At 48.5% G+C, this 15246-nt stretch overlaps 2 protein-coding genes across 3 annotated transcripts; one reads left to right on the top strand and one right to left on the bottom strand.

Annotated features, from left to right (window-relative positions):
• Positions 1 to 741: 741 nt before the first annotated feature.
• On the bottom strand, positions 742 to 2592 carry ANKRD34A (ankyrin repeat domain 34A). The gene has a single exon (XM_049616439.1). The coding sequence runs from the start codon at positions 2395 to 2397 to the stop codon at positions 877 to 879; it is 1521 nt and encodes a 506-aa protein (XP_049472396.1). The 5' UTR covers positions 2398 to 2592; the 3' UTR covers positions 742 to 876.
• POLR3GL (RNA polymerase III subunit GL) lies at positions 2131 to 14184 on the top strand. 2 transcript variants are annotated; one of them, XM_049616440.1, is made up of 10 exons: positions 2131 to 2211; positions 4146 to 4363; positions 5262 to 5386; positions 11031 to 11198; positions 11523 to 11652; positions 12360 to 12428; positions 12772 to 12828; positions 13066 to 13139; positions 13271 to 13384; positions 13688 to 14184. In XM_049616440.1, exons 4-10 carry the CDS (start codon positions 11073 to 11075, stop codon positions 13772 to 13774), a joined length of 657 nt encoding a protein of 218 aa, XP_049472397.1. In that variant the 5' UTR covers positions 2131 to 2211; positions 4146 to 4363; positions 5262 to 5386; positions 11031 to 11072; the 3' UTR covers positions 13775 to 14184. The 2 variants fall into 2 exon arrangements, with proteins under 2 accessions (XP_049472397.1, XP_049472399.1); XM_049616442.1 differs by lacking the exon at positions 12360 to 12428.
• The last annotated feature ends 1062 nt before the right edge of the window (positions 14185 to 15246 follow it).

Genomic DNA, 15246 nt, shown 5'->3' with positions numbered 1-15246 from the left:
CCCACACCCTCAGGCAGAAGTGACAAAACAGAGACTTCTGAACACATTTATTTGATATGTCAAGTGGAGAGAGGAGTGATTTAGGGCTACTCCCCACTTCTACCTGTGGGGGTGTTCATAAGCTCAGACGGACAGATTGCAGCGTAGAGCCCATGACCCACTCCCTGGGAAAATGAGACAACCTGTTGATTGGTTAGGGGAGCTAGATGGGAATAAAAGGCAGGAAGTTGAGAAGTAAAGCTGAGAGCAAGAAGGGCAGCAGCAGAACTGAGGCTGGGGATTGCTGCAGGAAACCCCTAAGGAAAGTGAAGAAGATATCCTGAAAAGTGGTTAGGGCTGGAAGCAGGGTGTGAAAGGAGCCAGGCCTGGAGAGAGAAGCAAGACCTACACAAGGGAGTGGGATATTCAGGAAGAGGGCAGAGTGTGCAAAGTCATGAACGAGCTGTGTTGCAGGACATACATGGAAAGCAGGGGACTGCTTCTGCAGGAGGGCAAACAGATTGGATACTACCCATAAGTAGGGGTTCCCTACTGCTTCTGAACAAATGCAGGTGAGTTTGGGACCCACTTGGGGCCCTAGCACAAGTGGCCCTGTGTGTGCCATTCCTATGGATGGGTACACAAGTAATTCCCATATGCATGTGAAGTGACCAGCACATGAATGCATGTGTCTATATGCCCAGTAAATAGAGTACTTACCCTTCTCTGTGAATAAGAGTACTGTGCTTGTGGACACTTTCTTACCCATGTGTGCGTGCACCGTGCCCGTGAGCACATGCAAGAGACCCCCATGTCCGTGGTGTGTGTGTGAGCTGGTTCTCCCACCTGTCCCATCAAGGTCCTGATCCCCACCCTCCTTGACTCCTCTCACTCGTCTCAGCGCCCTGGCTCCCCTGGCCCGCCTAGACTCTGGAAGCCCCCTAGCAGGCGGATCTGCTCAGTCTGCATCGAGTGGCGCCTCACCAACTTGCGCTTGGTCCTAGGAGAGCCTGGCGCCCCCGCCTGGGGAGGGGCGGGCAGCGAAGGCGCCCGACCTCCGGGTTGGGGGCGAATGTCGGGGATGGGAGGGTGGGGGCTGACGTTGAGCGGAGGCAGGAAACCAGGCCGCGTTTGCGCGATGTGGTCCAGGAGCAACGTCCCCGAGCCCCTCCGCTCCAGCAGCCCGGGACTCCGCCTCCGTCCGCTCAGGGGAGAGACTGCCCCAGGCAGACTCTCCTGGGACTGGCGCGGCGAGGGCGCCGAGCCGGCTGGAGGGAGAGTCAGCGGGGAGGCGCTGTATCGGCGGCGCTCCAGGGACAAACGGCTGCACTCCGGCGAGTCGGGGCAAATATTCCCGGGAGTATCGAGCTCCACCGGCTCCATGCGGCTCAGTTTCTGCCTCAGCCCCGCAGGGGGACCGGACTCCTGAGCTTCTGGCGCAGTGTTTCGGCGAGAGAGAGGACCCCCACCCGTCACTTTCTCCGCCCACGGAGGCGGGTCCTCCGGGCCTTCAGTGCTGTGACGTCTGGAAAGACGGGGTCGACCGGTCAGGGTCAGGCCGTTGAATTCGGCGGTCAGGCGCTCGATCCCCGGCCTCCCTTCCGCGGGCGGGACAGGTTGAGGAGGGGCCACTAGGCCCCAGGGCTCGGAGTTGAGCCTTTTGAGTGGTTTTGGAGGGTGACGGGGTGGTTTGGGGAGCGGCTCAGAAGGGGAGGGGTCATCGGGGGGTTTAGGAAGAGGGAATTCGAATACGTCCCGCTTCTCCTCTTCTTCCTGAGCGCGAGGGGACAGCAACCCCCGTCCTCCTCCTCCTCCTCCTCCACCTCCTCCTCCTCCTCCTCCTGCAGCCTGCAGTTGGATTTCCGAAGGCGAAGTGCAGACCCCCGGGCTAGGAGGAGCGGGAGCCGGGTCCTCCACCCCCGGGGACGGTGGGGAATTGAGATACTGCCGTGTCTTCTTGGTTCCCGAGGGAGAGGTGTCGGTGGTGATGATGATGACCTCCGTGCCCTTGGCCTTACAGGCGTCCAGCAGCGTGGCAAGGGTCTCACGGTCCCCGCGGTCCAGGGCGTGGACAAGCGCCGAGGCTCCCGCGTGATCTCTCACTGAGGGGTCTGCACCGTGGGCAAGGAGCAGCGAAGCCACGGCGGCGCCCCCACCCCCGGCGCAAGCGTGCATGAGCGCGGTGCGCCCCAGGCGGTCTGCGATGTTGGGGTCAGCGCCTTGCTCCAGGAGGTAGCGTACCATGCGTGCCTTGTTCTGGGGGTCGTCGTAACGGGCCCGACAGGCCGCCATTAGCGCAGTCTCACCCTGGGCATCACCCTCATTCACGTAGGCGCCTCCCTCCAGAAGCAAACGGGCCAAGCGTAGCTTACCCTGACCCACGGCCCGAAGAAGAGCGTGGCCCTCGGTGTGCAGCATAGCTGCGGCTGGGGCGAAAGCACCAATGAAGCCGGGACGGGGGCCCGCCGAGGGTGTCTAGGGGCGTGGGGGTGGTGGCTGGCGGAAGCCTGAGGGCTCAGTGGCGAAGCCAATCCCTGCGAGAAAGAGAGAGATCTTATTGACGGATTCAGGCAGGGAAACTGAGGCACCGGTGGAAAGGTACGGCGTGGGGAGATCTCTACGGCACGGCACACAGTCCTTCCTCTAACTCATGCCTTTGAGCCGCCCCCTCCCCCCAGCGCATGCCTGAGGAGGTGGGAAGGGTGCACCCGCATTAAAGGACGAGCGCGCGTGCAAATGCGTACGTGCACGCGCAGGGATACCGCACCCCCACCCTCACCCCACGGCTTATCAGACCTTTCCAGCATCCCCCTTTTCTTATCCGCACTTGGAATACCCCTTCCTAGGATGCTGAACGCCGCCCACCCACACACATGCACCCATACATTCACACACATAATTCCCATTCCTAACCTCTTTTAGGTTGCCACAGCCCCAAAAATTGAGTGGGGGGAGGGAAGCAGCTTGCATTTGGGACCTAAAACGGGTGGGGGGAGAATTGGGGGTTTCTTTTGCCCCTGCTATGTTCCCCATCACTCCTTGCTCTTTCCCTCCCAGGCTGTGCGCCCAAATAGATACCTGAATGTCCGCAGGATCTCCAAGAGGCCAGGACTGAGGCCAGGGCCCTGGGGCAGCCGGGGTGGCGGAACCGGGTTCCCGGGGGCCCACATGGCGTGGGGAGGGGCACCTGGATTCCCTTGGTGTCAGTATCTGCGCCCGGGCACCGGATCCTGGTCCCTCCTCCCGGTGCGCCCCGGGCACGGCGCCGGCTCGGGAGGAGAGAAGCTGGGGGGGGGGGGGGGGGGAGCTCTGCCTTGCTATTTATAGCCTGGTCTCTGCCGGTGGGGGCGTCGGGCACCAAACCGTTCCCCCACCCATGCACACAAAAATCCTCAAAACCTAGAGGCTCCAATCCTGACTTCTCTTGCTGAGTCGACCTCCCCTCAGCCCCAACAAACCTAAATGTTCCTCAGGAGATTCCTCCGCGATCCAGACTGGGACCATCCCAATTCTTCCTTGAGCAGAGCCCCATTTTCCGCGTTTGATGTGTTTATGCGCGCCTGTACGCCCGATCTGACCTGCTACCCACAGCACATGGCACATTGTGCAGAGAGGTGGAGAGAGGCGATTGGAATCCACAGCCGGAGTCCATACTGCACAGAGAGAAGCAAGAGATCTGGTTGCCTCCTTGTAGTTTACATGTGAGGGGGAGCTGGAGCCAGACAGCGGTACATCCTCACTCCACCTCCTCCTAAACGGAACACACAGCACAGATAAACTTGAACCTCAGTTCCCTGGTACAGACCTCAGATAAGTGTGAGGAGAGTGGATGGATATACGGGGTCATTTTTAGGTACACCAGGGGGCATTCCCAGATGCCTTCCTCCCCACATTCTTGGAAGGGGGAGAGGGAGAGAGAAAAGGGGAAGAGAGAAGAGCGACCCTTGTAACACATCCTTTCTCACTGCATCTCTTTACAATCAATCTTGCTTAGACTGTCATTATTTTTCCATCTTGCCTGAAGGTCTCTGTCCAATGACTCCTGATGTCTTCTCTCTGCCTATCTGTCACAATTGTAACCCGTCTCTCTCTGCTGTCTGTCTCTGCCTCTCCTTGCCACCTGCCCTGTCTCCATGGTTACCATAGCTTCCATCTGCATATTTTAGGAATGAGTTTGTGTCCAGCTGGAAGGCATCAGGGAAGTGGAAGATGAGGGAAAAAAAATCCCAAGGATTTGGAAAACTCACCTGAGATCATTCATACTGGCGACCACCAGACACAAGATACTAAAAATAATGTTCCTGGAGAAGGAGGAAGAGAAATATTGCTGGGAAGCTACCCATTTTTACTAGCCACCATTTACGGGACACCAACTATGTGCCAGGTACTTCACATATATTATTTCCAATATTCACAACAATGCTATAAGGTAGGAATCTCCTTTTTATCTCCTTGTTATAGGTGAAGAAACTGATACCTAAGTTAAGCAAGTTCTTCAAAGCCTCACAGCTCTGTTTCTGTCCTATTCCAAAGACGGGGCACTTCCCACTGGATCTACAGCCTCCCAAGTCAAGAGGCTTCACTCCCAGGCCCATTTTCTCTGACATCTGGGATAGTCTTCTTGACTAACTCCTAGATTTTATGTCCACTCTGAATTCCTTCCCTGTTTGTGTGTGTGTGTGTGTGTGTGTGTGTGAATGAAAATAGGGCTCCTCTCCGCCTCCCTCCCACCAACCATGCCCCCCTTCAGCAAGGGCTAGGAGGAGCTGGAAGGCAATAGAAGATGTAGGAAACACTGGGCTCCTTCCCTGCCTCCCCAACTCTGGTTCTCTAATTCCTAATCCTTCCTTCCCCAAACTTTCCGCTCATCTTCTCACAGACATGGCAGCAACCCACAGGGGGAAAAAATAATAGAAAATAAGTATTCAGTGGTGGTGCTGGAGGGAAGCCGTGTAGGACTGGAGGGGAAGGCAGGAGTGATGGAGGGGAGACCCAGCTGTGAAGCCCCAGTCACAAAAAGAGTGATCCCTAAGGAACAACCCTTTCATTTCTCTGTGGGAGCTTTCTCAACAGTGTCCCTCGGTGAGTTCTAAGTGTGAACTCTCGCTAGCCAAGAGCTCCGCCATCTGAGATGAGGTCGGAAATAATCAAGCCCTGGTTGATTCTGCAACCCTCTCTCCGCACCACGCCGGGCTTCCCAAGCCTGGGTTCTGGCTGACTCTCCCCCTCCTTCCTTCTCCTCGGCTTCAAGTGGGCGGATCTCCCTCCTGGTCTTCTCCTAGATTGGCCGGGAGAATTGACCAATGGGAAGCCCTGGGAGGCGGAGCTAGGGCGCCAGAAGCTAGAGGAAGACCTGCAAATTTCAAGTTGGCTGCGACGTGGGCTCCGCGTGGGGGAGGGGCAGCAGGTAAGGCTCCGTCCCGGTAGCGCTGACCTGGTTCTGTCCCACACCTCCGGAACTAGTTCGCCAGGGCCACGCTGCGAGATAGATAGACAACGCATTCTGGCAGCCTGTTGGATCAGCCCCCTCTGGTTTCCTACTCTTCTTTCCCTTTCTCTTCAGGGCTCCCATTGCTGTACCGATTATACAGAGAACTGCAGTTTTCTTTCGTGCATAGGGGAGACAGATTAAAGCACAAAGTGAGAAAGATTCACTCTTGTATCTCTGACTTTTTGTTACGGCATCAGCTTCCCCCGAATATTTTATCATTATTCCCTTGTCTAAGAGTCTGACAAACTCCTGTTATCTATTAAGAATCAGCTGAAATATTGTCTCCTACCTGTAGCTTTCTTGGACCACCTCTTCTTCCTTTTTTTTTTTTCTTCGTAATTAATTGTTCCCCAGTCTGAAGGTAACGTTTTATGCGTACCTCTATTAGAGCACTTAGTGTGTGGTCTCTAATATTTCTCTGTTCTTCTGAGAATATAAGGTTTTGTAGGCAGGTTCTTGTACTCAATACAAAGTGCCCAATAAAGGTTACTTGAATGGAATTGATTGCGAAGGCCGACTTTAAACTCCTAGCATAATTAGGGAACAATTAATAAAAGATGAAATAAAATACAATACAGTATCTAATTAAGATCTCTTAAGTTAGTGGTTTGTAATGCAATTGCTCCCACAGTCCAGAGAAGGGAGAAAGCTAGGAGGACTGGGATGGTGAAGGGAGGCTTGATGAATCACCAGGTCTCAAGTTTGGAAGAGCCCTCAGAAGTCATGTATTCATTCATCCATCCATTCATTCATTCATTCAACAAATATTTATTGAGCATCTACTATATGCCAGACACAATGCTAGACAATGGGGATCATAGTGAATCCTCTACTTTAGACATGCGTCCTTCCTCTGATAAACCATATTTAGTAAATTGTTACCCATCTTCTACTTAAACATCACTCGTAAGAACACTCCCTAGCTCACTTTGCAGGTCATCCCATTTTTGGATATTTGTTCTTCAGTTAATATCCAACAAATATTCTAAACAAATATGTAGCTCAACGAAATGCCTTCCTCACCTCCATTGTAAAAGAAGGAGCACTGTCCTGGTGGTAGCATTCTTAAAAATAAAGAAAAACCATCCCCTTTGGTTTCTTTCTTTCTTTTTTTTTAATGTTTATTTATTTTTGAGAGAGACAGAGAGAAAGACAGAGTACGAGCAGAGAGGGACAGAGAGAGCAGGAGACACAGAATCTGAAGCAGGCTCCAGGCTCTGACCTATCAGCACAGAGCCTGACATAGGGCTCAAACTCAACGGACTGTGAGATCATGACCTGAGCCAAAGTCAGTCCCTTAACTGACTGAGCCACCCAGGTACCCTCCCTTTGGTTTCTGATTTAAAAAGTAATATACATTTATTCTAAAAAATTGGGAAACACATAAAGGTGTAGATGAAAATGTCTATTATTTCATGACCATGATCTAGGGATAACCATTATTATAATATTATTATTATCAATTTCTTTTCTGCACGTATACATGTGTGTGTTACATAAATCAGGCTATACCACAAATATAATTTTTATCCTGTTTCCCTCCACTGTACATAGTGAACATTTTTTTTGCCTTTAAGTATTATTTGAAGTCATTTTTCTTTCTACATGATAGCCGAAAATGGATATTTGATTTTTTTTTAACCATTCATTTTTTTGTTGAGCCATTTAAGTTATTTCAGAAGTTTTGCTACCATGGATGGCTCTTTGATGACCAGACATGTTTACATGTCTGACTATATATATGAGGACATCTTTAAGGGTACATTTTTTAAAGTAGGATTACTGGATTAAGGATATGAACATTTAAAAGGCTGTTGCTCCCCTGAAATACTGTGTATAAAGACAATCCTTCCAATGAGGTATGAGAGTGTCCCATCTCAAAAAAACTGTGGCAACCTGATTATTCTTTAAGTGTTTGTCAATTTGGTAGGTGAAGAATGGTTTTGTCGATCATTATTTTATCAATTGCCTATTCATGTCCTTTGCACATTTATTCTATTGGTATGATTTTTTTCATTTGCATGTCCATGAGTTCTTATATAATAAGAGTATTAACTCCTTGTTTTATTTGTCACAAATATAGGAAACCCTAAATATTAGAGTGCCCTAGGCCTCAATCTCTGGATCTCTTCTTTTCTCTGTTCACATCCACTCCTTTAGGGATCCCACCCAGTCTCATGGCTTGAAATATTTGTATACTGACAACTCCACCAATTTAAACTCCATTGGTATAGCAGTTTTTGTTTGTTTTGCTCACTGCTATGTCCCTAGCACTTGGAACAGTGCTTGGCATATAACAAGCACTCAGTAGATATTTGTTGAATGAATTAAGATGGTATTATTATTATTATTATTATTCCCACTTTACAGATGAGGAAACAGGTTTAGAGATATTAAATAAATTGCTGTAGGTTGTATAGCTAGGAAATGGCAGAACTGGAATTCAAATCCATGTTCTTAACCACTACACATACTGCCTTTCTTAAATTTGATGTCATGGTTTTTCTGTATTTTGTTGAAATCTGCTTCTTAGTAACTTCTACCACAATACAGTTAGGCATAAATGGGAATGAGTGTCATGTATATGAGATGTTGTTGTTTGGGGGAAGGAGAGTGCACAGGTGAACTCTAGGGAGGGTTGACGATAAGAAAAAGCAATTTGGGACCAGATTATGGAAGACCCTAAATATCCTCAAGACTTTAGATTCAATCACAATCTTAAAGAGAAGAAACTCATGGTACATTCCTGACCTGAGGGGGTTGAGATGGATGGTTCAGTTTCCCAACCAACCACCAGTTTATTGCCTCAATGAAATAAAGTTTTTTCTTTTTTTCCTCTCTCTCTTTTTTTTTTCTTTTAACCCCACATCCTTGGAGGCCACTTGGTTATATGTGGAAATGGAATTCAATGTGTCTAACCTCAAAGCTCACAGCTTTTTCTTGACTCCTTACTGCTTTGCAATAAAAACAGCTCCTGTCCCCACTGCCAGAACTGGGTCTGTCAAGTGGAATTATACCTAAACCAGCTGGTTAGTGTCCTTTCCCCTGAAAGGGCCTGAAGACATGCTTACAAATTCTTACTTCTTCTCTAGTGTCCATGAGACATCTTTTCTCTCCTAATAAGTCCTTTCAATCAGATCAGAATTTAACCTATTAGCTAACTTCTTATTTTTTCCTCACATTTTTTGTTGGACCTAAAACTTTCCAAATTCCTCAGACACACATTTTTTCACCCTCTCCTTCCTGCTACGTATTGTTAATCTCACCTACTACTCTGTTGGTATATTTTAAAATTTTTTAATGATTATTTTTCTCTTATTACAAAAGAAATACCTTTCAGTATAGAAAACAAACGTTAAAATACACATAACCCCTCAAAAAGCAAACACCCATCACCTCAAATTAACCAATATTAATTTTCAGCGTATAGCCTTCAAAAACAACTTTTTTTTTCATCATACATGAAGAAAGTATGTATGTGTGTGTTTGACAAAATAGATTTCTTTATACACATTTCTAAATCTTTTTTTCACCAGCTAATCTTTTGTTGAGTGCATTTTGTTTAACTATATATTTCTTGTTTAGAGTGTTTTTTGGATATTAATTGAAGAACAAATATTATTAATTGAAGACTTGCAAAGTGAGCCAGGGATTCCTCTTACTAAAGATGTTTAAATAGAAACTAGATAACAATTTACTAAATATGGTTTATCCGAGGAAGGATGCATGTCTAGAGTAGAAGATTCACTATGATCCCCATTGTCCAGCATTGTGTCTGGCATATAGTAAATGCTCAATAAAAATTTGTTGAATGAATGAATACGTGATTTCTGAGGGCTCTTCCTAACTTGAGATCTTGTGATTCATCAAGCCTCCCCTCATTATCCCAGTCCCCCTAGATTTCTCCCTTATCCCATCATATTAAGGGCACATACTAGCAGTGTCATTTAATATTGTTGATGTTGAACTTGGTCACCTGACTGAAGTAGTGTTTGTCCACTTTCTCCACTGTAGAGTTATACCGCTCCCCACCTTTCCAAAGCTGAATTGGACAAAATTCCCTATATATAGTCCACCCTTAAGAAGTGGGAAGTTCTACTCCCCCTCTTCAGGGTGGAATCTACATAATTTATTTGGAATTCTACACAAGAGGTTTGTCTTTTCTCCCCCATGTATTAACTTATTTAATCATTTCTATCAGTGTGGACTCATGATATTTATTTTATACTTTGGGGTTATAACTTAATACTACTTTATTGCTCAAATTCTTCTTTGGCCATTGGGATCTCTTCCAGTAGACTCTTATGCCCCTTTGACATAGCCTGCCAATGTCTGTATTTTGTTGTTTTGAGTGCTTCTTTACTTCCTGGCACTAGAAGATGGTTCAGGCTCGCCTTGGGTATTTCCTGCCTCAGCCCTTAGAATCAGCCATTTCTCCAAGAAGCCCTGGGTCTTTTTTTGTTGGAAAATGGTCTTAGAAACCAAGATCTGGGTGCTAGGTGTGCTCTTTGTCACTGGGATATCATTTCTTACAAATTTCATTTTCATTTGGTAACTTTACCCCCCATCCTACCTTCCTCTGACTGGTCCCTTAAGATTGATGACAACAGGCAGAGTTCTGCTACTTCTAGTAACAGAAGGAACTTTCGATTCATCAGAGTTTATCACTGTGGGGTGGGCTGCCTTGGGGGAGAACAGACACGCTCTCTTTAAGAAAATGCCACTGTGGGTGCCTGGGTGGCTCAGTCAGTTAAGCATCCGACTTCGGTTTGGGTGTCATGATCTCCCGGTTTGTGAGTTTGAGCCCCTCATCAGGCTCAGAACCTGGAGCCTGCTTCAGATTCTATGTCTCCCTCTCTCTCTGTCCCTCCCCCACTTGCACTCTGTGTCTTGCTCTCTCTCAAAAATAAATAAACATTAAAAAAATTAAAAAAAAAAAAAGAAAATGCCACTGAAGTGAAATGATTAACAACTTACAAAGTGGAGTACTGGGTTGGGAGAGCTTTTGGACTAGATACCTCTACTGGTCCTTCCAACTCTAAGATTCTAAGTGCTCCTAAGTGGTATTACAAAAAAATAAATTGATTGTAATGGTTCTCCCACCTCCCACCACTGACCGTGAGACTGATGACTTATCCTTATCCCCCATAGTAGATGCTTAATACATATTTTGCTGAAATTCACTGCATTGGATTGAATTGGGGCCTGGTTGGGTGTGGAAAGCCAGGGAGAGAAAGAATTCAAAGATTAGATGGTGATATGCAGATGGTGACAAATATCAAATTACCTTAGGGATGGAGGGAAGTTTTATCCAGAGGTCTAATCACTTTCCCTTTTGTGCTAGAGTTACACTACTTTGCAGTTATCTGTCCTGTTGGGACTATGTCTCATCCATGTCTGTATTTCCAGAAATACGCTGCCTGGTACAATGCCTTTCCTATCAACATTTGTTGAATTACACTGGTTTTTGGGGGCCCTAGGGGAAAAGACTGAGTGTCTTGCACCTCCCTGGCTGCCTATCATTCTACCATACTTTTCTCTTTGTTTTTGTCTTTATCAGGTTTTTCTCACTGGATCTCTGAATACCCAGGCCCCCTCCACCATGGCCAGTCGGGGTGGGGGCCGGGGTCGTGGCCGGGGCCAGCTGACCTTCAACATGGAGGCTGTGGGCATTGGGAAGGGGGATGCTCTTCCCCCACCCACCCTGCAGCCTTCTCCACTCTTCCCTGTGAGTATCTGCCCCCCTTCCTGAGACTCCCGTGTGCCCCTGGCTGACTATATATGATCCAGGATTCCTTGTGGGCCATCATAAAACTCATCTTGCCCCTTTCTGTCTCTATGCTTCCAACTCACATGGGATTTTCCCAGGCAAGCTAGTTTCTCATACTCTCAGCTCCCCAGCTTTCAAAATACTGTATTGTTCCCCACATTTTTCTTGGCCCTCTGTTCAGTGGGAGCATTGGATTGAACTGGGGGGGTGGGGAGAGAGACCCTTCTAGATTTTTTCTCTAGTGTTTTTTCCCTGAACTGACCACTGCCCCTTCTTCCTTAGCCCTTGGAGTTCCGCCCAGTGCCTCTGCCCTCAGGAGAGGAAGGGGAATATGTTCTGGCACTGAAGCAGGAGCTACGAGGGGCCATGAGGCAGCTCCCCTACTTCATCCGGCCAGCTTTCCCCAAGAGAGGTCAGTTAGAATGCTAGCATCGTGTTCTGAGTGCCTTTCATGAGCAGTGCCCTGTACACAGCACTCTGCGGGCCAGAGAGGCCAGAAGCAGCACAGGAAGCTCGCTGTCTAACTGGGGAGATCATAACAATTACCCCTGCATTTGAAATGCATTATCCATGGTTTGTTCTGAGTCTCACACACGGGTCTCTGAGAAGCCCTCCTAAGCTTAACAAGATTACAAAGAGGTCAGGGAGGCCAGGAGGGACTGGAGAAGGGGAGTCACTGGGAGGCTTGGGATACTGGATATTTACCAACAGGTGTGGAAGTGCAGTGTTGGAGTATATTGACAAACAGTGCTTTCTGATTAAAGCCTTAGGAGCTGAAGCTCAGAGGCATGAAAGGCCTGCCTGGTAGCCCCATTAACAAGGAGTAAAGGGAAGACTGAAACCCTAGTCTCTTGCTCTCTAGTGTACTTCTACCGTATCACACTACCTCTCAATATAGCCATGCCTTTGGGTTAAGGGAGATAACAAAACATTGTAATTTGGGGTGGCAAAGGGACAACATGGATGAGTGTTGAAGGTCCTTGTTAAAGCTGATCCCCTGGGCTCTGAGCTTGGGGAACAGACAGTGCCTGAGTATTGAGAGGGCTGGGTCCTCAGAAACAACCCTGTTCTAGGGCTCTGAAAGGATAAAACTTTGACCCTTGGCCTCTGACCCCTCAGATGTGGAGCGTTACTCAGACAAATATCAGATGTCAGGGCCGATTGACAATGCCATCGATTGGAACCCTGGTAGGTGATGGGCCCTTTCGTTGCCTGCCCTTTCTTAAAATCCTTGAGATGCCACAAGCCACCAGCCCATCCACCTTTCTCTGTCCCCTCCTCCCCTCTATACATTATTTACACACGGGAGCCCTAGATGTCCTCCCAAACACTCTCAGACTCTACCTGAAAACCTATCAAATAGCCCCCGTTTCCCTGGAGGCACCCAAGCCACAGTTTTGTTCCAAGTAACTTTGACCCAATCCCTTCCTTCCTCACCATTATCCTGACTCTTACTTCTCCTTTAAAACTGGTTATTCACAGGAGACCCCAGGCAGGGTCTTACTGACTTTTATGTTCCCACTGTTCCCAGATTGGCGACGTTTACCCCGTGAGTTAAAGATCCGAGTAAGGAAGCTACAAAAGGAACGTGAGTATATCTGGGAAAAGGAGGCAGAAGAGAGATTTCCTTCACCAGCTGGAGGGCCAAGGCTGTTGGTGGTCTTGCCTGCCGTCCCAGTTCCTGCCCATTCCACCCAGTATGGTAGCTGGGTGCCATGTGGCCACATGAGGGCAGCAGAGTGACATGGTCTCTGCAAGAGGGTGGGGTGGACCGCTAACAAGGAAGTTTGCTCTCAGATGATTCACCTTTTGATTCCCTGACCAGGGACCCCCATCCTAATCCCCAAGAGGCCCCCCAAGAACACAGAAGATAAGGAAGAAACAATACAGAAACTGGAGGTGAGGAGGAAATGTGCATAGAGACCACCTGGGTCCCAGCCCCATTCCCTGTCCTTTGGCCCATCTGTGCCTCATTCTTTCCCTTCTCTGAGCTGAGTCCGAGTTTCTCCTTCTGTTCATCTTTACATCAGACCCTGGAGAAGAAGGAGGAGGAAGTGACTTCAGAGGAAGATGAAGAGAAAGAAGAAGAAGAAGAGAAGGAAGAGGAAGAAGAAGAGGAGTACGACGAAGAAGAACATGAAGAGGTGAGAGGGCTCTCCTTCCACCCTCAGTTCCCCTCTCTTTCTCATAAGCTCTGGGAGTCTCAGTTCCATCCACCAGGGTTGTTCTCCAGAGGGTTGGAGAGCCAAAGGAGATGTCCCCCCAGAGGAGAGCGCCCTCCACTTCATGTGCCCCCAGGCTCTTCTCAAGAGCAAGTGGCAGCCCCAAGGGACTTCCCAGGCCTGGAATGGTTTAAGGGTAGGAGGAGGGGGGCGGCTGCTGATACACCGGGAGGAAGGAGAATGCTGAAAACGTGCCTACTTTGATTTCTTTTTGTTGTGTTTCAGGAAACTGATTACATCATGTCATATTTTGACAATGGAGAGGACTTTGGGGGTGACAGTGATGACAATATGGATGAGGCTATATACTGAAGAAGGACCCTGAACAATATCTCAGACCTTCACATCGTTCTTGATTGAAGATACAGAAGTAACTGTCGCTATTACTTGGTTTTGTGGACAAGCGAATCATTTGCTTAGAGTCCAGATAAACTGGCCCTGGAGATAGGAATGGAGAATGATGACAGATAGTTCTCTTTTCCACCCTTCCCCTCCTTCTACCCTTGTGTCACCTCTGATAGCTTGGGGGGAAAGGGCAAAGGACCAATGTCTTAATTGTACGAAAGAAGGAAGGGTCAGAGAAGAACTGGGCTTTTAGAGCTGAGACAGCTGTACACATGCCACTCCCCGCACTTTTTTGTAGTGGAAGATAATTGGGGGTGCATGCAGTTAGGAGGAGTAAGGCCAGTTTTATATTTTTAAATAAAATGTTTTTAGCTGTCTGTCTGTCTGTCTTTCCAGGGTGAGGCCTGATGGGAGAAGCCTGGCGAAAAGAAGGGAATGGCCTAGTTGGGGCATTTTTCCCTTGCCTGTCAGAGTCCAGTGTGACACACTGGCATTGCAGCCTTCCTGTCCTTTACCCCTTCCGTCCCACTCCCATGGCGGGACACATACTCCCAATCTAGCCCTGCCAAGGAACATTCAGGAACTCATCTATGAGGCTGTGCGGAGTGAGTAGTAGAGAAGAACGGCCCACGCCCTGTAAGACCAGCCGGCTTCTGAGCCTCTGGTCCTCAGGTCACGGGACATGATCGTCTCTTGTCACGTGTGTTCAACAGGGACACAGGCCCTCTCTTTCCCACACTTGACCTTGATCTTGTCCTTGTTTACAAGGAAAGATTACAGCTATTTTTGTGAGAGAGAGTCGAGAAAGCCAGGTGCAGGGAGGGAGTGGGGAGGAGGTGCTGATTCCTCCCCAGCGCACACCTTCTTCCAGACCCGAGGGATCCCACTTTGAAAGATGTGTCTGTGCAGACAGAGCCACCATTCTCCACTTCCTGAAGCTGCTTTGTGGCTGAGTTGCAGTATCTCTTTTGGTTCTTCTTTGTGGAAGGTAGTTAGTCTTTCTCACTCCCTTCTTGGGGTGGAGGGGGTAGGCGGTATTGCTTTACAGGAAGTAAGGAGGGTGGGGTGGAGGGGAGTGACTTAGGGACACTCACAGCTCAGCTCTGAGAGATGCTTCCTCACCCACTCGGCTCTCCCTGGGGTGAGGTCACTTCCCTAGGCTCTGATTGGCTTCTTAGGAAGCCCTCAGTGAGCTGATTGGTTCCAGCCAGTTGGTCCATGCAACAGTCACGGGCGAGCTGCGTGTCCAGAATAGGAACTGAATAAGGAGGCAGGCACAGATAGCTGGGATGCTGTCATAGCGACCCTACTAAACATTTGAAAGTCATAAAGAGGGGATGTGGGAAAGCCTTCAAGAAATTGTCTAACCATATCCAGGCAGGCCGACTGAATTCCATACAGCATCAAGTGATAGAGACTGGCAATCTCATGTAAGGTAT

The sequence above is a fragment of the Panthera uncia genome (assembly GCF_023721935.1).
Source record: "Panthera uncia isolate 11264 chromosome C1 unlocalized genomic scaffold, Puncia_PCG_1.0 HiC_scaffold_4, whole genome shotgun sequence".
Lineage (NCBI taxonomy): Eukaryota > Metazoa > Chordata > Mammalia > Carnivora > Felidae > Panthera > Panthera uncia.
This window is presented reverse-complemented; position numbering and strand designations above follow the sequence as displayed.

Coding starts and splice junctions, on each gene's coding strand:
- ANKRD34A (XM_049616439.1), bottom strand. CDS start 2,397: ATGCTGCACACCGAGGGCCACGCTCTTCTTCGGGCCGTGGGTCAGGGT.
- POLR3GL (XM_049616440.1), top strand. CDS start 11,073: ATGGCCAGTCGGGGTGGGGGCCGGGGTCGTGGCCGGGGCCAGCTGACC. Junction 11,653..12,359: donor GCCAGCTTTCCCCAAGAGAG/GTCAGTTAGAAT, acceptor CTGACCCCTCAG/ATGTGGAGCGTTACTCAGAC. Junction 12,429..12,771: donor TGCCATCGATTGGAACCCTG/GTAGGTGATGGG, acceptor CACTGTTCCCAG/ATTGGCGACGTTTACCCCGT.